At 43.9% G+C, this 27,700-nt stretch overlaps 2 protein-coding genes across 8 annotated transcripts in view; one reads left to right on the top strand and one right to left on the bottom strand.

The window, feature by feature from the left end:
• DARS2 (aspartyl-tRNA synthetase 2, mitochondrial) overlaps nt 1-16,874 on the bottom strand; it is a 33,441-nt gene extending 16,567 nt beyond the window's left edge. For 3 of the 7 annotated variants that reach the window (XM_073356400.1, XM_073356404.1, XM_073356405.1), the window contains exons 1-9: nt 16,774-16,874; nt 13,598-13,782; nt 11,998-12,097; nt 10,825-10,891; nt 10,167-10,268; nt 7,303-7,398; nt 6,226-6,349; nt 5,462-5,508; nt 1,056-1,162 (exon numbers count right to left, since the gene is read on the bottom strand). In XM_073356400.1, the coding sequence (XP_073212501.1) occupies nt 1,056-1,162; nt 5,462-5,508; nt 6,226-6,349; nt 7,303-7,398; nt 10,167-10,268; nt 10,825-10,891; nt 11,998-12,097; nt 13,598-13,724 (770 nt within the window). In that variant the 5' untranslated portion in view covers nt 13,725-13,782; nt 16,774-16,874. The other 4 variants (XM_073356403.1, XM_073356402.1, XM_073356401.1 and 1 more) reach the window with 4 other exon arrangements.
• A 108-nt stretch (nt 16,875-16,982) lies between these two features.
• On the top strand, nt 16,983-26,304 carry CENPL (centromere protein L). The gene is made up of 5 exons (XM_073356399.1): nt 16,983-17,049; nt 21,751-21,927; nt 22,119-22,370; nt 23,295-23,837; nt 25,949-26,304. The coding sequence occupies exons 1-5, from the start codon at nt 17,011-17,013 to the stop codon at nt 26,018-26,020; spliced, it is 1,083 nt and encodes a 360-aa protein (XP_073212500.1). The 5' UTR covers nt 16,983-17,010; the 3' UTR covers nt 26,021-26,304.
• The last annotated feature ends 1,396 nt before the right edge of the window (nt 26,305-27,700 follow it).

The raw sequence follows: 27,700 nt of genomic DNA, 5'->3' as shown, positions 1-27,700 counted from the left end.
CTCCATCCTTAGAGATTTTTAAGGCCAGGCTTGACAAAGCCCGGCTGGGGGTTGGTCCTGCTTTGAGCAGGGGATTGGACTAGATGACATCCTGAGGTCTCTTCCAACCCTAATTTTCTATGATTCTAAGGTTCATTATGTAGTTCTGCCATGAGTGCAGGGGACTGGATTAGATCTCCTCTCAAGGTCCCTTCCAGTCCTATGATTTCTCCTGATGATTCGTGCTGTAGATACCAACCAGGATAAGCCACCTTCCAGCAGTGACCTCTTGGAGGAGGCCAACATCTCAGTGGCGCTCCACCAGTGCCATCTAGGACTCTAGGCAAAACCCCCCAACCAAACCTCCTCTTCTTCTATGTTATACTGGGCTATGAAAGCACATCAATGGCATATGAAGAATTCTTATGGGGCTGTCCTCGCAACTGGTCGGATGCTGCTAGGAACAGAGGTTCCTCTAGAATGTTTCCCTACCACTCTCTGGCATTTCCTGCTTTTATTTCACGAAGCAGGCATGTTAAAAGGTATTGCACTCCTGTGCTGAGACTGTGCGTCTTTTCCCAACTCTCAATCACACACAACAGTCTAGTTTTATCTCAGTGGGAGTTGGTTATATTGGTCAATCCCAGGTGAGGGCTGCACCATGCTTTCATTTTCAGCTTTCAAGCATTCCCTTCCTTGAAAAGCCTCCTCCCAAGTTTTAGTTCAGAATGAGACTAAAATGGAAAATTTCACACCTGCAACTATGTGATTTAGCCACACCCCTCCCATTCATTTCAATGGGAGTCATGTGGCTAAATCATTACTTGGCTTTGAGAGTCACAATGTATGCTTTACAATTTCTAAGCTTCTCCCACATTAGGTCATTTACCTCATCCATTTAAGGCCATCCTACCCCCACAAAAACAGCTCTAGGGCCCAGATCCTCAAAGGTTAATTTAGTTGCCTAACTCTGACTGAAATCAGTTCGTGGGGGAATTTTTAACTTCTCCCAAGTCAAAGAGAATGGACCCCATAACATTAATATTTCAGAGAAAAGAAGGCAAAGGAATGCTCACCTGTCCAGACCTCCAACCATCAGGAGCTGCTTAAATTGCTGAGGACTCTGTGGCAGACAGTAAAACCTTCCAGGCTCTCTGGAAGGTACCACAAATTCCTTTGCACCCTGGTACGGAAGAGGGGAGAGAGACTTTTTAATGGGTGCACAACTGCCATCTTGAACCCTGCCATAGCATCTTATTGATGCAAATAGTGTAGTAAGTTTCAAAAGAGAACTAAACAATTATGAACCTGACCAAAAGCCAGCTGAAGTCAATGGCAGACTTTCCACGGACTTCAAAGAGCTTTTTGTCAAGCCCCCTATGAATAAGAACAGCACCTGTGGTTTTATGCTAATTAGGATCAAATTACAAAAGTTGGTGCTAATGGGGCATAAGATCCTCACCAGCTGGATGGAGTGAGGAGGATATCTCCTCGCAGGGTACAGAACTGAAGAATTAGGTACACTAGGCAACAGCAGGGTGTGGGGGGACAGGACAGGATGGTCTACCTCTCTGGTTCTCCCCCCCAACCCCGCCCCTTAGCTATTTTTCCTGTACCAGGTTCTCTGCGTGGTATGGGCGGATGGGATATGAATGCAGAGTGAAAGGGGTTGCGCTCTTTGTTTTCTTTCTTCTTTTTGTTAATAGCAGCAGCGTTTTTTTTTCTCTTTTATCCTCCCACAGAAAACTAGGAAAAGGAGAAATAGGCAAATGCAGCTGCCCATGTATAAGCGACTCTTGGTGGCTGCCAATGACCAAAAAGCCAGATTAGCCAAATCTTGCTGGAAAGATAGGAACCTGAGGCACACCAAATGGGTTAAAAGTTATAAGCCTCAGGAGATGGTGGCCAGCCAGGGAAGCTCTGGTTCAGAGTTTGTGGGTGAACTTCATGTTACGTTTCTAACCATCAGAGGAATGAGGTTCTGGAACAGCCTTTCAATCAGTATAGTGGAGGCAAACCATCTAACTAGCTTTAAAATGAAGCTTGATAAATTTATGAATTGGATTGATTGTATGACAGCATTGTCTGTGATAGTAAGGGACTGGACTTGATGGTCCAGGAGGTCTTTTCCAGTCCTATATTCCCATGTTACTTTGGGCTAAGATCCTTATGTTGTATTTCACAGTGACCTTTGTTGTATTGGGGGGTTTTGGTGCCATTTTCCAAGGCGCAGGGAAGGATTAATACATTCTATTTTCTTTACCCTCTCTGCACCTGTTTTCTTTATAAATCCATCCCATCTACTTGGCCTCTCTGTTAGAGGCTGACCCTTCCACTGAGACATCTGGCATTAGTAACTATTGTGGAGAGGAAACTGGACCAGAGGGGACACTGATCTCATGCTCTCTCTCCATATTACACACCCACCCCTATTGTTTCAAAATAGTCTGCACCACGGTTACTAGCTAGAAATCCCTTCCATTAAAACTGCCTGAAGCTTCAGGTCTCTGAACTTTCCTGACAGGTGAATATATTTTGAGATGACGATCGACCATACTCAGAGGTGATGCACATGATGGCGTAGGTTTCACTTTAATTTGGTGCAAGTTAGGCAATGGAGGGGGAGGTTGTGGCAGAAACAACCACCAATAGGAGGGGATGAGATAAAACAACTGCCCACCCCACGTACCTTACAGCTCCTTACACCCTCCTGTTGCTTGTTGTTCTGCTGCAACTTTGGCTTTCTGTCCTCTCAGCAGGTCAGTTACAACAACTTACCAACAGGAAACTCATACACCACCATGCAAATTCCCTCTGACTCTGGCCCAGCATCCAGGCTCTGAGAGGGGAATGTTGGGCGCGTCACTATCTTGTCCTCAATTCTACGTCATCAGGACGAATACCCGTCCCTGCATACTGGGGGAGCTGACAAGCTGGTTCTTTTTTCGGCTCCTGGCAGGTTGCCTGTCTCTCAAGACAGAGCTAAGTGGAAACTCCAGCCACTGTTTTCTCAGGTGACCAAACCTCAGATGCAGGAACAGGCTACAAACAGTAGCTAGAAATGGGAGAGCTGAGGTCTTTTGCAAAACTAAGAAAAATACTATTCTAATCATCACTACTGAAATCTGGGGCCAGCCCTCGTGGCTAGGCACTTAGGACTTTGAACTGGCACGTGTACAATGTGGGTGTGAATCCCAGTTCTGGTGTCATATTCCAAGGGTCACCAGGGATTGGCAGCCACAGTTTGGTCAGCCTCAAAGGGAGGAAATGCCTGGTGTCACTTAAGGAGTTGCATCAGGGGGCTTGCTGTCCTCTGGCAGAAGGCTAGTGACTGGGGTTCAGCTTTGATTGGCAGGTTAACAATGGATTAAAATGGGAGGAACTGAGAACTGGGCTCTAAAAATACAAAGGAACCCCTCAAAGAAAAGAGAAAAATATTTACAAACCCATTATATTCATTCATTTTCTAATTCAATAGTTAATCACTCCTATCTCTTTCATGGGATTCACTGACATGGCCTGCCTAGGCAAGAAGTTAATAAGCTGAAATAGTCAATGCAGCATTGACCCTAGTATGGCTACTCAGGAGAGGTTAGCACATTGGTTAAGGATGAGATGTACAAAGGAAAATGAGCATAACAGAACTTCAGGCTGTACTCAGAATTCTCTAGTCATTGTGGTAAATCATTCCCCTGTAAGGGCCTAATCCAAAGCCCACTCATGTCAACGGGAGTCTTTCTGTTGCATTCAATGGGCTTTGGACAGACCCTCGCTATCTTTGCTCCTGCTACAGTCTGACTTCTATGCCAGCACGTAAAAGGCAGCTCTGTGTTGAGCTCAGTGCGACCAGAGCTAGATCCAGGACCAACAACCTGGCTTCTGCCTTGCAGAAAAAAATGACGCAAGCTCTGACAAACTTACTCCTGAAGGACTCACACAGTCTGGCCTAGGTTTATATGGTGCAGAAACTGGGTGGACTTTTGTTAATGCTTGTGGTGTGGGTTTCCACAAATGGCTAAAATCTGTTGTGTGAGGCTAGACTGAACATTTACAAATGTGTACATAAATTAGAACTTAAAAACCAGTACCCCTAGAAGTTTGAGAAGAAAATGTCCTGTGTACAGCTTGTTGAATCTACTCAGCCAGGACTGGATGGTTCCCTTCCGTATATTTGATAAAACTTTCTCCTATTTAGTCTTAACCATCCCAAAGAATTGTCTTCATCACTTCTACAATAACATGCTATCCAATTATATGCATTTAAGAAGGCCATCTAACCCATGTTTTGACTCAGAATCTTTTAATATCATTAAAGAACAAAGCTACTTTCTTGCAGTGCAATGCATTTGTTGACTATGAATTCTGTTTTTCGAGGATCATATTCCAGAAAACACCCATCCTCCAAGCACTGCATTCTATTGGCATGTATCTCTTGTGTAAGTCACTATAGTAGTACACCTATACCCCGATATAACGCGGTTCTAGAGAGCCAAAAAATCTTACTGCATTATAGGTGAAACTGCGTTATATCGAACATGCTTTGAGCTCGAGCATTTCCATTATTAATATAGTATTTGACAAGAAGTTTTATTCTTGGTGTTGTTTTAGAAAGGGCGCATCTGATGTCGTCCTTCACATCAAGCCTGGGGACGTGAACTGGGGTTGGGGCTTGCAGCCCAGCACCGGGGCCGAGGCTAACAGCCCAGTGCAGAGGTCAGGGTCAGGACTCACAGCCGCGCGCTGGGGTCGGGGCTCGTAGCCCCACAGCTCAACACAAGGGTCGGGGCTCGCAGCTATGCGTCGCGGTCGGGGCTCACAGCCCGGCGCTGGGGTCAGGGCTTGCGACCCCCCACATAACCAGGTCGCGACCCCCAGTTTGAGAACCAATGTTGCAAATGAGACAGAAAACCATTTTTTGCTTTACTGCGTTGTATCCAAATTCGTGTTATATCGGATCGCGTTATATCGGGGTAGAGGTGTATTCCCATTTAAGGCTATTTAATTTCCAATTTTATATTCTGGATTTTTATTTTGTTAAATAATAATGTGATGGTAGAGACTGCTAGCTGAGTAATGAATGGTGTAAGGATCTATGCTCTGTCCTCTAACTGACCTAAATTATAGTTCTCACTTTGTCCTATCCACCCCCTCATGCCTCAAAAGGACCCATTTGACATATTAGTAACTGGCAGCAGAAGCAACATTTGCTGAGGGGCAAGGGAGGCAGTTCCCCCTCAACACGTTGGTTTGCCACCCCCCGACTTCACAGTATACAATATAATCACATATAATGTTCTATATGCTGACATGACTGTGCCTGCCTCCCACACCTGGAATTTTCTGAAATGATGCCCCTGACTGGCAGGTAAACAGTTAAGTAGTAACACATGACAGAAATAAAGGCAGAGGGGCAGACAGGGACACATGAGCAAATAAGTAGTCTATATTATTGCAGGAGGCCCAGATGAATGACTATACATACCCCTGGAGTTCTCTTAAATAGTGTTGGAGTTTCTACGTCCACAAACCCTAAAAACAAGCATAAGCTTCAGACATTGAATATGCTGAGAATGTTGGTTTCAGAGAAGTTGGTTGGAGATTGTGGTTAATCAGCTTGAGGTAGTCTGGCAGAGCATGGTTAATCAGCTTGAGGTAGTCTGGCAGAGCATGCAGTTCCTCAGTCATATACAGACTCATTTGATTTTTTTTCTCAGGATGACTAAGGATTACTTATGCAGGCACAGCCTGATCCTGAAGGGTGCTGAGCACCCACCATTCCTATCACGACTAGTTCTCAGCCCTCCCTGCCACAGTTGCTTATATTTCCATTGGCTACTCTGAACAATTAGGCTAAAATTTTGCAAAAGTGACCAGTAAGTTTAAGATGAGCACCTGCCTCTGAAAATTAGGCCCTTATAAAGGCATATAAAGAAAGACACCCAAAAACTGAGATGCCCAAATATCACTGATCACTTTTTAAAATCTTAGCCTTAACATTTATTGTATAGATACTGCTCATTCAAAAATGATCATCTGTGGCATGATAAGGGACTTAGAGCCGCTGTGCTCTTTAGACATCCCAGTATCCCACCCCATGGTATGTTCCTGGGATATAGAGCCATGTCAGGGCAGCACTTTGCCCAGCACCTCTCCCCTAGCATGTCAGGCAGTAGTAGAGCAGATAGCAAGAACAAGAAAAAAAGAAAAAGATGATAAAGTGCTAAGAACTAGATGCATTTCTCTTACCATGGAGATTACAGAGGTACTCCCGCATTTTCATAACCATCTGCGATCTCAGCCGCAGGTTATGTTGCATCTGGAAGCTGCGCAAGTCCAAATAGCGATACTGCATGCGCAAGGCCTCAGATTTCTAAAGAGAAAAGGATTGTGATTAAAGAGCAAAAGCCAAACCAGATGCCCATAAAAGTTTCTTCAAAGACCACAATGGAAAGGTGGAAGCAAACATAGGACCCTGCATTACTGCCAGTAACTCATCACATATGTGGAAGAGCATTAGTTATCTAGGTCACACTTTGACTCTAACTGTGACAGGAGCTGCATGCTGTAAGCTCTAGATTCCAGAATGCTCACTTTTCACTTGGCAGCAACAGATCATAATAATCCTACTTGGGACTTGTAGGATGTTTTCAATCATAGGTCTCAAAGCATTTTGCAAAGGTGAGCAAGCATTACTAAACTAATTTTACAGATGGAGAAAACTGAGATACAAGACATTGTGTGAGTTGCCCAGAGTCACATAGTGAACCAGTGGCACAGAGGATATAGAGCCCTGTTCTCTTGAATGCTGGTCCCAACCCCTATCCACTGGTCCACATTTCATAGGGAAGAGAAAGGACACAATAATCAGTGATATACGATATACCTAACCATCAGTCTGATTGATCTTACTGTCCTGGACGGATATAGTCTCTTGCTAGCTGGCTGTATGCCTGGGTGAGGCTATATACCTTAACTTTTAAACACACTAGTCCTCCTGTTTCACAATCACAAAAGATGGACATGAGCCCAGATTTTCCTTGTTCCCATAATACCACCAATTCTTACCGTCATTATATTTTTAAACCCAAAGCACAGAGCAGATTTAGGCATTACATTCTACTTAGCTATTACAGTATTACAATTTCACTGTCAGAGCTCACTCTAGGCATGTTCCATTGTGAACAACTCTTTCCCCAGAGCACAGAAGGTGGGAGTAAGAAGAGAATGCCCTACAACAGTGCAATGACACTGCTCTGCAATTCAGCATGGCAAATCCTAACTCTTCTGAAGAGCCAGTGCTTAATGCCAAAGGCAGGCAGCCACCTTGATAAAGTCTTTAATTTCAAAGGGCAGCTTCTTGCAGGAATTCAGGACCTCAGCTGTCTTCACATTCACTTCAATGTCGCCTGTCGGCATTCTCTGAAACAGAGAAAAATAGATTTGAACACCGGGCAAAATACTTGGACAAGTTTCTTTCTAGGTGTCAAGGTTCCTTCCCCACTCTGAACTCTAGGGTACAGATGTGGGGACCCGCATGAAAGACCCCATAAGCTTATTCTTACCAGCTTAGGTTAAAAACTTCCCCAAGGTACAAACTTTGCCTTGTCCTTGAACAGTATGCTGCCACCACCAAGTGTTTTAAACAAAGAACAGGGAAAAAGACCACTTGGAGACATCTTCCCTCAAAATATCCCCGCAAGCCCTACACCCCCTTTCCTGGGCAAGGCTTGATAATAATCCTCACCAATTGGTACAGGTGAACGCAGACCCAAACCCTTGGATCTTAAGAACAATGAAAAATCAATCAGGCTCTTAAAAGAAGAATTTTAATTAAAGAAAAGGTAAAAGAATCACCTCTGTAAAATCAGGATGGTAAATACCTTACAGGGTAATCAGATTCAAAACATAGAGAATCCCTCTAGGCAAAACTTTAAGTTACAAAAAGACACAAAAACAGGAATATACATTCCCTCCAGCACAGCTTATTTTACCAGCCATTAAACAAAAGAAAATCTAACGCATTTTCTAGCTAGATTACTTACTAACTTAACAGGAGTTGGAAGGCTTGCATTTCTGAACTGTTTCCGGCAAAAGCATCACACAGACAGAGAGAACCCTTTGTTCCCCCCGCACCAGATCTGAAAGTATCTTGTCCCCTCATTGGTCATTTTGGGTCAGGTGCCAGCAAGGTTACCTTCGCTTCTTAACCCTTGACAGGTGAAAGGGTTTTGCCTCTGGCCAGGAGGGATTTTATAGCATTGTATAAAGAAAGGTGGTTACCCTTCCCTTTATATTTATGACACTAGGTTAATGGATTTTCAGGCTAGAAAGAATGCTTATGATTATCCAGTCTGACCCCTTACAGCATAGGGCAGAGAATGTCTCTTAATGATCAGTTTCTCCAAATCTTCCTCAATATTCATTGGCAGGTTAAGGCCAATCAGTTCCTATTTAAGACACACTGGGTCTCACTCTCCTTCAGTAGCGTATCCATCCCTATTAGAAGTGAACCTGCTTTCTTGCCCATAACCTGCTCTCCCCCATGACATGTACGAACTACAAGACAAGAGTTAGGGCTTGATCCTGCCAACACTCATGCCCATGCTTAACTTTATGCACAAGAGTAATCTCTTCAGGTTCACTGATGTATAAACAGGGGAATTGCATACAAGAGTAGGAAGGCATTTGACACTGGTGCGACCACTGCTGGAAACCTGTGTAAAAAATTCAAGAAGGATGTTGATAAATTGGAGAATGTTTAGAGAAGAGCCACAAGAATGATTAAACAATTGAAAAAACATACTTTATAGTGATAAACTCAAGGAGCTCAATCTATATAATTTAACAAAAAGAAGGTTAAGTGGTGACTTGATCATGATCTGTAAGTACCTACACATGGGGAACAGAAATTTAATATGGAAGGTCTAGCAGACAAAGGTATAACAAGATCCAATGGCTAGAAGTTGAAGCCAGAAAAGTTCAAACTAGAAATTCGATGCACACTTTTAACAGTGAGGGTAACTACCCACTGGAACAACTTACAAAGGGTAGTGGAGGATTCTCCATCACTGGCAATTTTAAAATCAAGATGGGATGTTTTTCTAAAAGATATGCTCTTGTTCAAACCAGCATTAATTCAGGAAAATTCTATGGCCTGTGTTATACAGAAGGTCAGACTAGATGATCAGTGTCCCATTTGGATTAATAAGCTATGAATCGATAAATGCTGGCAGTATCAGGCCCTTAACCTTTAATGTGGAGGAGAGCTATGGTTCAGCTCATTGGTAAATGAATTGCCCCCCATGATACCCAGGGACCATAAAGGTTACACTAGTTTCCATAAGTAGAGTTCCCACTTGAATTCTAAGGTAGACTTGAGTTTTTCTCCCATCTATCATTGCGGCCACAATAAAGACCACTAAACTCTGTTATCCATTCCTTCCCATCTTGCAGGACAGAGTGGAACACCTTCTACTAACCAGAGAAGAACACATTCAAGTTTCCAATACGTGTCTTAAAAAAAAAAGATAACTGTGGAGCTCAGAGCTGGCATACTTTGTGGTAGCATCTAGTGGTTAGAGAAGTGGACTGGGCATTCGAACTCCTGGGTTCTGTACTCAGTCCTGCCAATGACTGGTGGTGTATGGTCTTGGAAGAGTCACTTAAAGCTTCTGACAAAGAGAGCTGTGGGTATGGAACACCTCTGAACCATCAGGTCATTAACCTCCAGGCTTCAGCTTCTTGATCTATAAAAAGGAGCTAATTAAACTTACCTACAGCAGGCATGAGTAAAAATGGTCAAAAATTACTGCAGAAGCACTACAGCATTTCTTAAATTTAGACTAGAAAACCAAAAGCATGGATGGTAAAGTCTAGCCTTTTTTAATGGTGACCAGTAGTTGTCAAAGGAGTATTGTTTGACTTCATTCATTAGTGTTTGTGAAGTGCTTTGAAGTTCCTGGAAGGTGCATGCCATAGCAGTTATTTTTATTTCACTGTATTCACAATTCTTTCACATCACTCCATGATGGGTTATCATACCTTGGAGAAAACAAGCTTGCTAATGGCAAAGCAATGACACAACGTGTGCAGCATGAATCCACCTGCCAAATCTCTGTGCTAAATTCAGTGCACTTTACCAGAGTGCCAAACTCTAGAAAATCCCAGGAAGATTTCAAAGCACTAACCGGGTTCTTCTGCCCTGGGGGCCGAGAGATGACCGTCCCAGTTACCCTCACAACAGATTCCAGAGGGGCATCATACAAGACCTTCTTAACATGGGAATGTGCCTGCAGGAAGAAAATACTGAGATGTCATGGAAACTGAAGTCACATTGCAGACTGTGCCATGCTTGGATGCTTTTCTGTTTTCTTTATGGCCCCCTCTCAGACAAAATGTAAAGATCATTCTTTATAAACGAGTTGCATGACATTATTACTACTTGTATTGCAGTAGCATCTGGGAACCCCAGTCATGGACCAGAACCTCACTATGCTAAGTGCTGTATACAGACAGAACAAAAAGATGCCCCTTTTCCAAAGATCTTACAATCTAAGAAATCTTACATTCTGAGCACAGCTCACTCCAAGTTAGGTCTCTAGCTCAGCTAAAAGCTTTAGTAATCACAGTTCTTTTGCTTTACTTCAGGAGTGCTCACTTTTTGCCCAACCCGGGGCTACGCTAGCAATCTGTCAGGAGACTGAGGGCCACAGATGATGTACATAAATCAGAGCAGACTGCAATATGTAATATAAATTCAGTTTCTTCATTCTGCCCTTGACACCATGGGGGACAACAAGCCTTTAAAGCAAAAAATCTAGAGACTCATACCTTGGCAGCCCTTACCTCATCCTGTGGAATAATGATTTGTGTCAGCCCCTGGAAGTCCCTCAGAACCAGGAACAGGCCCTGTCTGAACATGATGAAAACAAAATGGAAAGAGTTGTTTCTCCCAGGGTTCAATCTTTTTGCTTTCTAAGCCAAAGCCTATGTTAATATCTTGTATTTCTGGGGATATTGTGGCTTTCATCTCAAAGCATTTTAGAAACAACATGAATCTAGGAATCACCTTACTCACTTTGGAAATCAGGGATGAAACAAATCTTTAATTTGGATTAGATTCAAGTAGCAAACCAGACTATAAAAAACAGTCACAGCAGTGCTTGAATGTGAGCACTCGCCCATGAAGAATAAGAGTTTTGAACACACAACGTAACATTTACAGCCCCTTGGTACTGAACATGCTCGGTTCTACTACTAGAAAGATCTCCTATAGCACTTTTCACCTGTAGATCTCAGAGAACTTTACAAAGGAGGAAAGTATCATTCTCTCCACTTTACAAGAGGGAGCTAGTAGGAGGGAATCCCCTCTGACTGATTAAACAGGGTGCTGCTCTCAATATGGTAGGAAAAACAACTGAAGCTCCTCAGCCTCCCCCACAGAGAGCTTCACTGGATACGGTGAAAGCCAATGGACATAAGGAAGCCTGTCCATAGCTTCCAGTCCCACCTCCCTTCTGGGTCCTTGCAAGTTTTAAATACTAATCTGACATGAATCTCATTGTTCAATACCAACACTTCAGACGGGGCAGAGCTAGGAGGAATGTGCGCGCGCAAAGGTGACTTTAAACCCCTCTTCTGGGACCATGAGGGGGCCTGCCTGACCACTGCATAAGATAAAGCAGCCTTAGAGCTACTCTAATTTACACTGTGCTTTCTGCAGCTCCTCAGTAGGCCCAGGAAGCAGAGAACAGCCATAGTGCATGCACTTCGGCCAGACCCTGACCTGTCCCTCCACCCACGTCTGGGCACAGGGCACTTAGAACTGTTTCTCTACACTGGCCAAGAAGCCACCCTACACAGAGGATATTCTCAGGAAGGGGTTTCCTCCCATTTTTAAGCCCCTTTATGCTGCCAGGGTGGTATAAAGGGCCGTTAACATAACCAAGAATCAGGTCCTAGGAGCTGCCTTGGCTCCAGCAATGTAACCTCTCCTCCATCCATGTGGGCTGCATTTACCTTTGGTACTGAATCCATCCACACAAGGTGACCTCTTGGCCCACATGAGCAGAACGCAACTCTCCGCAAGTGTTGGTCCGAGCCACAAAGCTATTGAAATCTTGAGACAAAGCCACAGAAAAACAGTTTCAATGGGAGCATGAATGCTAATGTAGGTATACAATAATAAGTGCTATCTTATTCAAAGATCACTGTACAAACACACAACAAAAAGGACAGTCCCTGCCCCCAGAGTTTTTGGTTTGTACAGTGCTTAGGACAATGGAGTACTGGTCCAGGATTAGAACTCCTAGGCATTATGGTGATACAAATAAATAAAAATAATAATCTGAGTGTGTTTTATGGCCATATATAAGCAGATCATTTCTTCTACCACCAAAGTGACTTCTTGGGTGGAAGCCAGCAGCCTTTAAGGATAGCAGAGAAATACTATTTCCTTGCCTAAAATGGTTTGTAAAGAATACTGTATATCCAAAGAAAACAACAGAGACAACTTTAGGGAGGCACAATTGAAACATGGACATATGTGAACATAATCAGCTTTCTTAGAATCATAACAGTGATGTTTGCCATACCTTGTGTCAAACAACCTGTATATACCAATTCTGGCAGCCTAGGTTGATGATCTGCTTATGCAAAGTGTAACAACAGGTTTGCTGATCTCTCATCCTAATTCCAGGACGGCGCTCTTTGAGATTAACACGACATTTAAGCATAATCCACCACATTTGCCAATTTCTTCTCAAAAAAGACCCAGGACAAAAATAGCAAAGGATGCTGCAGGTATTTATTGAGTCATGTTGGCCGAGCTGTGTTGGGGGTTGAGGAACAGAGCAGCACTAGATCAAGGTCTAAATGTATTGACAAAACCACATAAGGGAAAATTGAAAAAGTCTCTGCCTGCTTTATACAAGGCTAGCAAAGGCCTGATCCAAAGCCCATTGAAGTTAATGGGAGTCTTCCTATTGATTTCAATTGGCTTTGCACCAGGGCCTTAGACAATAAAACCAGACTGGTCAGTTTCACGCTCTGGTTGTTAAACATTCACGCAGTGCTCTTGGGTTTTAAAGTTTATAGTATTTTAGAAGGTTAAAGGGAGACTGTCAACTTAGGCACATTCCTGCCTGAAAACATTTCACCTATTATTGTTACAGACCCTTAAAATTACTAGAGGGGAAAAAAATTTCCCTCACTTTTATGTCAGGCACAGTCACTTTTCTCTGTTTGTCCAAGTCCCTCACACTACAGTTAGGAGAAAGGGAAAAACCGGTTTTCAGACAGGAAAATGTGATTTGAAAGCCACAAAAATTGGCTTTGGATCATGCCCCATGTGGGAGTAATGTGCAAAAAGTAAGGAGCATAAATGGGTTAAGGTCTTTTTTAAAATATAAATTTAAAAAATATCTAGGGGGAAGTGCTAATACATGTCTCATGTTAGTGATCGTTTAACTTTCTGTCTGGATTACCATAAGAGGCTCTGTCACCCAGAATAAGAGCAAAGCTGAAGATAAGACAAATAAGATACAAAACCTATTTTTGTAAATTCAGTATGTGAATATAAAATATTGTATTCAGGAGACTTCTCCCCACCCCTGCTCACCTGATGCTCTTTTCTCTGAGCTAAGTGCCAAACTGTTGGAAACGTATCTGCACCAAGGTCTGTTTAGTTCTCTAGAGAACAGACACGGCTGACTGTACAGCAGTCGCAGCCCGTGGCGGAATGACATCTTACAGGCCACAACAGCGGGATCAGAAACAGAAGGGCAGTCCTGGATCTTCCACACTCTGGACAGTTTTAGGAAAAAACAACATGGAAAGTAATTTCACTTTGCAACCCTCAGATTCTATTCTTCAATCAGTACTTGTGTCAAATTCTCCCTTGACTGACCAGCTGCCCTTATTTCCCCGAAGGGTCCACATGGTCTAGTGCAGAGGCGGACAAACTTTTTGACCTGAGAGCCGCATTGGGGTTCCAAAACTGTATGGAGGGCCGGGTAGGGAAGGTTGTGCCTCCCCAAACAGCCTGGCCCCTGCCCCCCTAAAGCCCCCCACCCATCCAACCCCCCTGCTCCTCCCCCCCCCAGGGCCCCACCCCCATCCAACCCCCCCATTCCCTGTCCCCTGACTGCCCTGCCCCTATCCACACTCCCGCCCCTTAACAGGCCCCCCGGGACTCCCACACCTATCCAACCCCCCCATTCCCCATCCCCTGACTGTCCCCCTCCCAGAACCTCTGCCCCATCCAGCTGCCCCCTGCTCCCTGTCCCTTAACTGCCCCGCGGGACCCCCCGCCCCTTACCTCACAATCTACTTGTAGAGTGATTAGCACAATGGGGCATCAATAGTGTAATATAAATAATAATCACATGTACAAACTCCACCTTTATTCCCCATCTGTCATTCATACTAGTTCCTGTCTCCCTCAGGCCTGCATAATATTAATATTTTGTATGTGTATGGCATCTTCCATCATCAAGGAAGATCTCAAAAGGAGGTCTATAAACCACTTGCTGGTGATGTCTGGAAAGAAGGCAGGTCAGGTCACATGGCAGCGGCTCCACTTTCTTGCTTCCAACCCCATATAATTCAATCAGTACAAAAACTGTCTACTCTAGACATGCCCTAGAGATGATCAGACTCTTCATGGCAAAAAGTCACCCCTTACCTACATACAAAATAGTCCCAAACTAAAGGTGTGTGTGTGTAAACTTATTGAGTCCAGTGCACGTTGGTTTACAGACACTCTTATTTCAGTTAAAGGGTCTCCTATTTTTATATAACTTATTTTTTTTTACATTATATCAAAATAGGACACTCAATCTGAAATAAGAGCACCTACCCACAAACTTATCAATAAATAATTAAAGGTGGGATTTAAAACAGACTTAGGCTGATGTACATTTTAAAATGTTACCAGCATAACTATATCAATAATCAGAGTGGTAGCAGTGTTAGTCTGTATCAGCAAAAACAACGAGGAGTCCTTGTGGCACTTTAGAGACTAACACATTTATTTGGGCATAAGCTTTTGTGGGCTAGAACCCACTTCATCAGATGCATGAGTGAAAAATACAGTAGTAAGTATATTTATATATAGTACATGAAAAGATAGGAGTTGCCTTACCAGGTTGTGGGGGGGTCAGTCTAACGAGACAATTCAATTAAGAGTAGAACACCAAGGGAGGAAAAATCACTTTTGTAGTGGTCGTGAGGGTGGCAAAGAGTTGACAAGAAGGTGTGAGTAACAGTAGGGGGAAATTAGTATGGTAAAATTAGGTTTTGTAATGACTCATCCACTCCCAGCCCTTTTCAGGGGCTCGTTCACCTGCACATCTACAATGTGATATATGCCATTATGTGCCAGCAATGCCCCTCTGCAATGTACATTGGCCAAACCAGACAGTCTCTATGCAAAAGAATAAAGGGACACAAATCTGACATCAGGAATTACAACATTCAAAAACCAGTAGGAGAACACTTCAACCTCCCTGGTCACTCAATAACAGACTTAAAAGTGGCAATTCTTGAATAAAAAAAATTCAAAAACAGACTCCAACGTGAAACTGCAGAACTGCAATTAATTTGCAATCTGGACACCATCAAATTAGGCCTGAATAAAGACTGGATAAAGCCTAAATATACCTGCTACTGTATTTTCCACTGCATGCACCTGATGAAGTGGGTTCTAACCCACGTAAACTTATGCCCAAATAAATTTGTTAGTCTCTAAGGTGCCACAAGGACTCCTCATTGTTTTTTTAATATCAGTAATGGGTGTGATTTTTTTTTACCAATATAGTTATGCTGATAAAAGCCCTAATGTAGATGCAGTTATACTTGTATAGGACACTCTATACTAATATAGCATATTTTACTTTGGTAATCTGGAATAAGCTATACCAGTATAAGAGTTCCTACAGCTGTGTCTACAACGGGGAAGGGCCTTGCCACTTTTTTCCTCGATTCAAGCCCAGAAGGCACCATTGTGATCATGTAGTCTGTGCATAACACAGACCAGATAACGTCTGAAAAATAATTCCTAGAGCAGATCTTTTAGCAAAACATCCAATCTTGATTTAAAAATAGCCAGCAATGCAGACTGCACGAGGCCCGCTGGGGACTTTAACGCTCATAGTGGCAAAACTTTGGAGGGCAGAGGAGTGAGGTGGCTCCAGCCCTGGCCGCCCTTACGGCATTACAAAGAGTGGGGTTGGCCAGGCCAAAGCAGGCCCGGTGCCATCTGCGCACCCGGGAACGCCGCCACCCCCCCCCCCCCCCCCGCGTAGCTGGGGCAACTCTAGGCACGGCTCAGCCCCAGGCCCCCCCCGGGGACTGCCCCGTTTCCAGCCCAGCGTGCGAGGCCGGGAATGCCCCGGCCGGGCTGCAGGGCCGACACGCCAGTGCCAGCAAGCGCCGGGGCGGGGGCAGTAACTTGCCCGGAAGCACAGCCCGCCCGCCGGCCCAAGCTGCGGCCCCTCAGGCCGCTGCTCGCGCTCCCAGCAGGGGCCTTGTCCCGATTTTACGGAGACAGGCGGCCCCCTTTTGTTTGCAAACTGCTGCGGGGGAGCGGGGAGGACAGTGCCCGCGAACCTGCGGCTCTCCGAGAGTAGCCAGCCGGGAGAGAACCCAGGCGTCCGGGCTCCCGAGCCCGGCACAGACCCCGCCCCGCACTGGAGTGTTCGCTCCGTCGGGCGGCCCTCAGCCCCAGCCTCTTCCTGCTGCTGGCGGCGGGGGCTTGGCTTCGAGTCCCCACCCCAGACAGCCGCTCGGTCCTACCTTACGGATCGGGACAGCGCGAATCTCGCCAACTGTCCCTAACCGGCCACCGTCGCACCCAGTCATCACGTTTGATGAGGCACCTCCCCGCCCGCACTAAACATGGCGACGGAGCAGTTGTGCATCACGTGACGGGATTCCTGGCTCAGGCTCACGCGCGTGGGTGTCCCTGCCGCAGGGGCTGCCGGGAAGCGGATTCAAATGATCTTGGCGGAGCGCGCGAGAGCCGAGTCCGCAATGAGGCGATCGGGGCGGCCTAGTCTCCGGCGGCGGCAGGTGAGATCCCGCCGCCCTGCGCCTAACGTGCGGAGAGTGACGTTTTCGCCACTGTCCGGTAGCGGGAGCCGGGGCGCTGGCGGCGGGCTGCTCGTGCAGCTGAGCTGGCTGGCGTGGGGGGCCGATCTCCTACCGGGGGTCGGGGGAGCTGCCCGGGGCACTACCCCCCTAGCGGCCGCCTCTGCCCGCCCCGTGCGGCATGACAGGGCCCCATCAGCCGCTGTCCGGCTGGGCCAGGTGCGACGTAGGGACCTGGGAGAGGGAGCTGTTCGTGTCGTTACACCGGCCCCGCGCTGGGGAGGCACCAGGCTCCCCGCCCCACCCATCCTAAGGCAGCCAGCTGCGAACCGGCCGCGAACGCGTGCAGCGGCTGGAGCATCTGCCCACCCTGGATGTGCTGCTGTGTAAAATCTTCCCCTTGCAGCGTGCTGGGGGCCTGTAACAGACACGGAGGGGACAGAGCGACCCCCCCCCCTCCCCCAGCTTACAACCCAGGGCAGACTGGAAGGAGGGCATAGTTTACAAGATCTTTCACAGGCATTAACGTTAAGCTGACTTCAGTACATTGGAAAAGGAGGTGGGGGGAGTTATGTAGGAAACTTTTCGTTGCTAGGGTGGTTGAAGGTGTGACAGTTTGGGGACATGTTGGGTTTGGGAACATTTCCACCTCCCCTCTGAATGTAACTTTCAGAGTGGCTTTGAGCATTTGTTGTTGTAGCAGGTACTTGACACCAACACCCTGGTCTGCATCTAAAACTGAGGTTGATCTAGCGATTTCACTTAAGGGTGAGAACATGCACACTCCAAAGAGATTTAAGCCGACCTAAGCGCCACTGTAGGTACTGCTAGGCCAATGGATTTGCTGCAGTGATGGGGAAAATGCCTTCCTCACTCTAGTAAGTGTCTGAATTACGGTGGCGTAGCTAGGAATGCATCCGATGAAGTGAGCTGTAGCTCACGAAAGCTCATGCTCAGATAAATTTGTTAGTCTCTAAGGTGCCACAAGTCCTCCTTTTCTTGTAGCTAGAACTGTGGTGCTTGTAGTGTAGTAGTCATACCCCAGGTGAAGAATTTATGGCCAGGTCTACATAAATACAGACTGATGTTAGTGTAACTACATTGTTCAGGGGTGTGTGAATGATGTAGTTATATCAGGGGTTCTCACAACAAATTTTTGTGTGGCCTCAGAGTGCGGCCACCAACTCTTGCTGGTGGCCACTCTAGCAATTTTTCCTAAAATACTTAATTAATTTTAGGAAAAGCAAATAAATATGCATTTATACATGTCCAAATCATTATAATTTATTTGTGTAGGGGGCTGGTTTTTTTTGCAGACTCAATTAAAAATACTGTACAATTGTCTCTATTCTTTACTGGACCTAAACAGAATAGAAACATAAATAAGGTGCTTTGCATGTTTTGCTTTTTTGGTTGCTTTTTTTTTTTTTTTTTTTTTTAAAGACTTGCTAGCTTGTAAGTCTGCTACTGTGAAAAGTGATATTTGTATATTAATGTAATTTTTCACAGCAGACTTGCTAGCTAGCTGGGAGGCTATGAAAAGCGATGTTAGCAATATCACTTTTCACAGCAGACTTGTACTCAGCACTGGCAAGCTGGGGAACAAATTAAGGCCTGGATGGGGAGGTGGGTAGGGGGCCCAGGGGTGATGGGAGTCAGTGAGAGCCAGGAGGATGGGGGTGGGAGGGAAGACAAGGGCGGAAGTCTAAAGCCCTGTGCCTGAGGGATGGAGCCTGCTGCCACATGGCCAGAGACTGCCACCCAAGGACTGAGGCCCAAGCCCCACCGCCCCCAGGAAGGTGGGGAACCCATGCTGGCTGCCTGCTTCTACAGTGTTTGTGTCTCTTGTAGGGGATAGAGACCAGCCCCTGCTGGTGGCCCCAAGGGAGGGGCTGCTGCATTACTTCCCCCCACCCCCCCATCACTGCCCAGGAGGCTGTGGCTGCAAGAAAAGGTGCATTTGAGAAACTCTTGAGTTATACCAACCTTAACACCCCCATGTAGACACTGCTTTGTCAATGGGATAGCTTCTTCCATCCACATAGCTACCACCTCTCGGGGGGGGTGGATTAATTACACCTAAGGGAGAGTTCCCTCCCGTCAGCATAGGAGCATCTTCACTTTAGCGCTACACTGATGCAGCGTTTTAAGTGTAGACCTGCCCTATGTTTGGGAAGCTGTAGCAGAGTAGCCAAGGGCCATCAGTGTGGAACTGTTCTACTCCGGTAGAAGAATGAGTCTGATACCAGCAGTGCCATTGATTCTGATCCACTGTTAGACTAGAAGCCCAGGGGGTAAGAGGTTTGTTGCCTGGAAATTCTCCAGCAGAAGATTCCATCCCCACAGAACAGACCAGTGTCGTCCAACACTGGGAGTCTGGGACAGGACCGGCTCGTGACAGAAGGCATTTAGGCTGTGGCTTTGTTCCTTATGTTGTATTTGATCTGTGAGAGTATTGTCATACAATTGCGTGCCTTAGTATATTTTATGAAGGTAAATATTGTTGAGGTGGTGGTTCCTACTTGCTGTTTGTGGGGAAAGCAAGGATTTCTATGTTGAAACAGCTTTTACAATTTATTAACTGTGTCTAGTACTTTGATCCTCGGAAATGCTCTTACATTAAAATAAACTTTCAATCTCTACTTTAGCCAAGGTGAATAAAAACATGGTTTTTAACTTTTAAATGGTTATTTTTGAAAACAGATCAATTTATTGAATTTAAATCAAATATTTGTATGTGCATATTGCTAGTTCTTCCATCCCATTTTGTAGTCAAATTGCAAAGGTGAATATTTTGTATTTGTTTTGTTAGTTTCCTAATTCTTAGTAGACTTTATGTAGATTTCTTTCTACTAAAAAGTTTCTCTCATTTAAAATGTTCCTTTATGCTGAACAAAGCCCAGGGACTTGTAACAACCTTGATAAGCAACTAGCCAATGTTATATTTACAGCCAGCACCACCTTCCCATGTGAACATACATAAGAGCATAAGAATGGCCATACTGGGTCAGACCAAAGGTCCATCCAGCCCAGTATCCTGTCTACCGACAGTGGCTAATGCCAGGTGCCCCAGAGGGAGTGAACCTAACAGGTAATGATCAAGTGATCTCTTTCCTGCCATCCATCTCCACCCTCTGACAGAGGCTAGGGACACCATTCCTTACCCATCCTGGCTAATAGCCATTAATGGACTTAACCTCCATGAATTTATCCACCTCTCTTTTAAACCCTGTTACAGTCCTAGCCTTCACAACTTCCTCAGACAAGAAGTTCCGCAGGTTGACTGTGTGCTGAGTGAAGAACTTCCTTTTATTTGTTTTAAACCTGCTGCCCATTAATTTCATTTGGTGACCCCTACTTCTTATATTATGGGAACAAGAAAATAACTTTTCCTTATTCACTTTCTCCACACCATTCATGATTTTATATACCACTATCATATCCCCCCCTTAGTCTCCTCTTTTCCAAGCTGAAAAGTCCTAGCCTCTTTAATTTCTCCTCAGATGGGACCGTTCCAACCCCCTAATCATTTTAGTTGCCCTTCTCTGAACTTTTTCTAATGCCAGTATATCTTTTTTGAGATGAGGGGACCACATCTGTATGCAGTATTCAAGATGTGGGTGTAAAATGGATTTATATAAGGGCAATAAGATATTCAACTTATTCTCTATCTCCTTTTTAATGATTCCTACCATCCCGTTTGCTTTTTTGACTGCCGCTGCACACTGCGTGGACGTCTTCAGAGAACTATCCACGATGACTCCAAGATCTCTCTCCTGATTAGTTGTAGCTAAATTAGCCCCCATCATATTTTTTCCAATGTACATTACTTTACATTTATCCATGTTAAATTTCAGTTGCTATTTTGTTGCCCAATCACTTAGTTTTGTGAGATCTTTTTGAAGTTCTTCACAGTCTGCTTTGGTCTTAACTATCTTGAGCAGTTTAGTGTCATCTGCAAAAATCATATGCTGAACTTTGACTCAAGAAAGCTGAATGCTTCAACCAGGCTATATTCCTCCATCAGGGTTTGCAGATTGAAGTCGATGGGATTTGTGGTTCTAAATTACTTGGGTGCTTCTGAAAATTTCACCATGAAGCATGGGCTTAGAAGCTTAATTTTCTAGGCTCCCATTTTTGAACATTTTGGCCTGTTTATAAAACAATTTGTAATAACTCTGTTCATCAATTGCAAGTCTAAACTTTTCATTGTATGCAGTCTCTCTAATAAACTTTTTATTGTCAATTCAAAACAAAATTGCTTCAGTGTTTGATTTCATGCTATTAATATCTTTTTAAATAAAACTATAACTTAAGCATGTGCATAAGCGTCTGAGCTAAACTTTAAGTACATTAGTTCCTTTCATGTGAGTAAAGTTATGCATTTGCTCAAGAGTCTGCAGGAACACCACCTTAATTTTCATATTTATTAATAAATATTAAATATTTGTCTCTTGTCTATAGCAGTTCTGTAAAATTCAAATAAGAGACTCTACCGTAGTGGGCATTTGAATTAGAAAGAAACCATTTATAATTTAGTTTATCAATTTGAATTAGTTTTACAAAGGCTCGGTGTGATCAGACTCAATGATTTGCAGATACTTAATTGACTTAAATTAATCATTTAAATCACTCCACCCGACTATAGCAAGTTTTCAGTCTTTGGGCTCTTTTCATGTATAGGATGTGGATACTCCTGATTCTGGGGGCATGACCCGTTTAGGAAGAAAAACTGCAGAGACTGGAATCAACTTTACAAATACTACTCGTTTCTCAAGAGGTTTGACGTTCACCAGGACACACACCCTGTGTGGTCAGAGCCCAACTAGGAGAATAATTCCACAAACATCTTTACTGCAGGTGAGCTTTTTGTAGTTTAATATAACTAAAGAAAATGTGTCTATTCATATCTTAAATCAGCTGTCACATCTTATATAAATAAGAATAAAAACTGATTAGCCTGATTGATGCAGTGTACACGTGTTTCTTCAGTTTCATTACAGGAATTGTGGGCAGGCCTAGAAAACTGAATATTGTTCTCTTGATTCTAGGAAAATGCCGATCCTCAGAAGATAGCATTCCTTCTACGCAAACAATGGACCTTGTATAGCGTGACCCCCATGTACAAATTCTCTTATGGTAATCTGAAGGAGTATTCTAGACTTCTGAGTGCCTTTGTTGCCACTGAAAAGCAGAAAGGACTTGCTGTAGAAGTGGGCAATGATCTTGGTATCAAAGTGATTTTGTCCACCCTTTTAGGACTGAGAGGTACGGATCAGGACCAGGCTGCAATCCTTGTCCAGGTAAGGGCTGCAGCTAGCACTGTTGATAGCAATGATGTCTTAACACTTCTGAATTGCCTTACTGTAACGTTAAAATATTTATGGCTGTTACTATGGTAATTTTCATGTATCCTGTGGTTCAAACTTTTTTTGCATCTCTTTGCTTTTAACCAGTATGGTTCTTGTCTGTTTTTAACACCCTCTTCATAAACTTCATAAAAATTCTTCATAAACTGCTGATCCGTTCAAACATAGACTTGGGAACAAATCTTTGTTATAGTTAGAGGACAGAAGTAGGAGTTGACACTCTTCAGTTCTCCTCTGTCATCAACTTGATGTGGGATCTTGCATGGGTCATTTAATTTCATTGGTAAAATAGATGTAATGCTACTTCCCTGCCATAGTTAAGGCCTATTAACACTCTGAGGTCCTTAGAGGAAAGATGCTATTGAAGTGCAACATTTTGTATTGCAATTATTGTAGGAAAATTAATGCACAATACAAATGCTGCATTAAGCAGCACTAATGTAGACTTACGGGTTGCTTCTATTCCCATTGAAGTAAATAGCAACACTTCCACTCCCTTCAGTGGGAGGAGCCAGGCCCTCTATAGGCATAATAGATGAATTGCAAAAACTGTCTTTAAACAGTCAAGATATCTAAAGTGGTATAATGGCATAGAAACTAGTGCAATGCAGTGTCAAAACTTAGGGTTCTGGCTGGGCCAAAATCTTTAAATTGGGCACCAAAACCCATATAGCACCTCTGAAAATCAAGCCACTGATCTGGAGCTGATTCCTTCTGATCTCTTGCTATTAAAATAGTATATCAGGGGAAAATTCTTGTGCTTTAGCAATTCTTATTAGAATCCATTTCGCTCTGGCTAAGAACTGTCAAATGCACTCTAGAACTTGGAGATGTAATGCAGACATTTTTTTCTTTTAGATTGCATTAAGATCTCAGCTCCCATTTGAAAATGCAGAAGACAAAGTGGTGTGGTCAGGCTGGTTCTGCTGTATATCTGGAGATGATCTTTCGGAGAGTGTACCAGAAGATTTTACCTGTTTATCTTTGTTCCTTGCAAATGGGGCAGAGAGCTACACAGCCATAGTTGGTAGTTGGTTTCAGAAGACCTTTGACTGTTATTTCAGTCGTTTAACCATCAGCCCACTCAACCTTGCCTGGATGGCTGCTATGTGGACTGGGTGCAAAGTGGACAGTTATATGGCTGCAACAGAACTTGTTTTCTCTGTGCCCTGCATTCCCCAGTCTCTGGACATTTCATATGCCATACACCCTGAGGATGCAAAAGCCTTATGGGACACAGTGCAAAAAACTCCTGGGGAGGTTACTCAAGAAGAAGTGAATTTATTTATGGACTGCCTTTACTCTCACTTCTATAGACACTTTAAGATCCACTTGTCAGCCACAAGACTTGTGAAAGTCTCTACATCTATAGCATCAGCACACTGCGATGGGAATATAAAGGTACTAAATTGAATTCCAACTACGAGGTTTTGATTAATGCTGTTCTAGCCAGTATAATTAAAATAGTGCTACCTGGCCAGAAAGAGCTGTCCCTAAAGTTGGAGGCTACTTGATTCTCGTAACTGATCCCCCCCCCCCAAACAATTTAAAAATTTCAGCCTCTACCAGACATAACTAGTTTCCAGTGGGTTCCACAGCACATCTGGTAGTTGTGCAGTCATCTTTTGTATTGTGGTAGACCTCCCAGGCATTGTGTTGACTGCTGTACAAGCACAGAACAAAGACAGCCCTTGACTCATTTTGGCTAAAATTTGGATTTAAAAATCCCAAACTTATACAAAACCTACAGCCACTGGAAACTACAATTGACTTTTTTGATATTAAAACTTTTTTTTTTTTAAAAGAAAATCCCCATGTATTTATGTGTAAGGCTATGATTTTTTCACGGAGGTCGCAGAAGTCACGGAATCCGTGACTTTCAGCGACCTACATGACTTCAGCCCCGGGGCAGGGACCTGCAGGGTCCCCCCCCCGGATGATGGGGGTACCCTGCAGCTCCTGGGTAGCAGGGGTCCCCAGAGCTCAGCATGGGCCCCTGCAGCTGCAGGTGGTGTGGGGACCCCGCAGCTGAGCTGCCCATTTTGTCATGGATATTTTTAGTAAGTCATGGACAGGTCATGGGCTTCCTTGAATTTTTCTTTATTGGCCGTGACCTGTCCATGACTTTTACTAAAAATATCCATGACAAAAATCTCAGCCTTACATTTAGGTGCTAGCACAATGTTGGGATTGAGACATAACATGGTAATGGCTAGTGTATTTTCACTGTCCATGCTGGAAAATGAAAAGTTAAAAGAAAACCATACTAAAAATTGATTCATTTATAATGATCTGAAGTGCTAGCAACATAGCTAAAGAAATAGGTTTTAAAGTTGGAAGCTGCCAAATGGGTGCTGCCAATCTTAAGAGGTATCTTTCTCATTTCATGGCTGCTTGGCGTATTTAACAATTGACTATAGGAGCCCTGCCTCATTTAGTGGGTAGGAAAATGCACAGGAGACCTTTTTAGACTTTTTAGAATGTGAACTCTAAGGATGTGGATAAATTGGAGAGAGTCCAGTGAAGGGCAACAAAAATGATTAGGGGTCTAGAACACATGACTTATGAGGAGAGGCTGAGGGAGCTGGGATTGTTTAGTCTGCAGAAGAGAAGAATGAGGGGGGATTTGATAGCTGCTTTCAACTACCTGAGAGGTGGTTCCAAAGAGGATGGTTCTAGACTATTCTCAGTGGTAGAAGAGGACAGGACAAGGAGTAATGGTCTCAAGTTGCAGTGGGGGAGGCTTAGGTTGGATATTAGGAAAAACTTTCTCACTAGGAGGGTGGTGAAACACTGGAATGAGTTACCTAGGGAGGTGATAGAATCTCCTTCCTTAGAAGTTTTTAAGGTCAGGCTTGACAAAGCCCTGGCTGGGATGATTTAATTGGGGATTGGTCCTGCTTTGAGCAGAGGGTTGGACTAGATGACCTCCTGAGATCCTTCCAACCCTGATATTCTATGATTTTAACTCTTTAGGGTAGGTAATACTAATTTGTACAGTACTCAACACAATGTGACCCAACCTGGTTATGATCCTTAGGCACTACAGCAATATAAATGTTCAATAATAACTTGTCAGACATGGCCTGAATAACAGAGTTCTGTGGGATCATCAGATATCACTGCTAAAGTGAGTTGGCAGGAGGGTGGAAGAGCAGAGTGGCCAATTGTTGGTGCTTCTTCCAAGGAGAAGTGAGGGGACACTTTTAAAGAGGAGGCAGGAGCAGTGTGTCCCTTGAGCTGCTGATCTTTTCCCAGGTTGGGAGTGAAGATCAGAAGGGCCCATGTAGAGGAGGAGGAGGAGATAGGACGCTAGGCCTTGTGTACACTCAACAGGAGGAGTCCTGCAAAGAAACAGGGAAAGTAGCATGGTGATGAGATTAACCCATAGTGCAAATCCTTCACTCCCCTCAGCAGTTGTCAGTGTGTGTTCTACACATTTAAATAGCAATCAGTGATTTAAATAGCTTATTGTATTTCTGTTCTGACTACAACTAATGGTTTTCTTGCAGATCCTACATAGCAAGCACCTAATAGGAGTGTTGACGCTGCTGACAGAGCTGGCAATCTCACAGATACAATGAAACCTTGTACTCTATACCTGCTGTCCTAAGAAACTTATTACAGATGCTCTGCTTGGATCACATTAAGTCTATCTGCAGTAGATTCATGTTTGAGAGACACTGACTACAGAAAGCTGGCTTTCCTGCAGATTTTTTTAGCCTCACAAAACTCCAGTCCATGAAGTGAAAGCATATTAGTTTCATTTGACCTCATTGGTTCCTGGACTGAAATCCACAACTAGTAATGAAGCAAAGAGGGCCATAGGAGGAAAATTATAGATGCACATTTTGCTATAATAAAAGTCACATCAATAAAGTAACATTTTGTAATGGGTTTTTTAAGTATTATTTAAAGGATCAGGCATGAGCTGGAACACTGCTCCTGCTGCATAGCTTAGATCAGTGGTTCTCAATCAGCACAGAGCTGTGACCCATGTGACATCCTCAGGGCCATACAGGTAGTATATATATTGTGTGGATGTGACTCACAACGCATAAGCAGCCCACAATGGTAAATAGGTTGAGAACCCCTGGCCTAGATGGTAACACAGTAGTGCAGGATGGTGGTGCATGTAATATAGGGCAGAAAAGTCTGTCTGTCAGGATTAATTTCTGCAAGGTTCAAAAGCACTCCCCTGTGTTTGTTGAGTGAACAGCGAGATATTCAGAAGAATCAGTATGGCTTTGGTATCAGTGCACTTGAAGGAAAAGCCTCCTGCTTCCAGCTCTGCTATTAGTGACCTAAAGCAAATCCCTTAACCTCAATGCCTCTGTTTCCTGAACTACACAATGGGATACTGGCTACATTTAATACAGCTGTTTGAGTTGTACAAATGAAAGTGTTGTAAGGTAAAATGAGATTTCCCTGCCCACCCCCACCCCCCCACTGTGAGTACATAGAGAGGGTTTTTCTCTCCTTCTTTGTTAGTGAAGCTAAAGTCAAGTAAGAGTGTCAACCTCTTTCACTCTTACTTGATTTTGCTGTTGAATGTACTGGCTCCAAATCAATGTGAAACCAGACTTCTGCTCAAGCTGCATTTTACCTGCCGCAATCTGTGCTAGTTCAGTTAAATAATCTTATTACCTGTTGATTGGTACATAATAGCACTGATGCTGCTGACGTAGGCACTAATACTGCCTTGCCTACTCTTGAATTGGTCTATATTTAAGTACTTTGTGGTACAGACCATCTTTTTGTTGTTTGTACAGCGCATGGCACACTGGCTATGACTAGGCTCCTAGGTGCTTCTATAATACAATTAGCAGGCAGGTGCTTATGTGGTGTGACTTTCAAAAGTGCTGAGTACTCACCAGGTCCCACTGATCCATGGCTGCTGTTGGATGACGGGTACCTAAATATTGTTGTTTTTTCCTTCAGAGCATAGTTCCATAGTCCCATTTTTTAAAATCTTGGCTTAATTTTTCATTTTAAAAAAAGTACATTCTAGGCCTTGTGTTTAGCAAGAGACTGAAAACTGATACAAAGATTGGCAGCTTGAAGCAGTTCCTGTTTATATTGAGGGGTTTTATTCTGAAATCCAATGACTTAACTTGTACTGCTGATCGGATCTTTCTTCTAAACTAACTACTACATTTATCCCAGAATTTTAAGTCTCACCTTCTCCGATACAAAAATCCCTCCCGTTTGCATGGTCATTACAAGATCTGAAATTAATATTTGATTTTAATACAAAAATTTAA

The sequence above is a fragment of the Lepidochelys kempii genome, chromosome 8 (assembly GCF_965140265.1).
Source record: "Lepidochelys kempii isolate rLepKem1 chromosome 8, rLepKem1.hap2, whole genome shotgun sequence".
In the NCBI taxonomy this organism is placed as follows: Eukaryota; Metazoa; Chordata; order Testudines; family Cheloniidae; genus Lepidochelys; species Lepidochelys kempii.
Note: the sequence above shows the minus strand (reverse complement) of the source record. Positions and strands in the feature narration are given on the sequence as shown.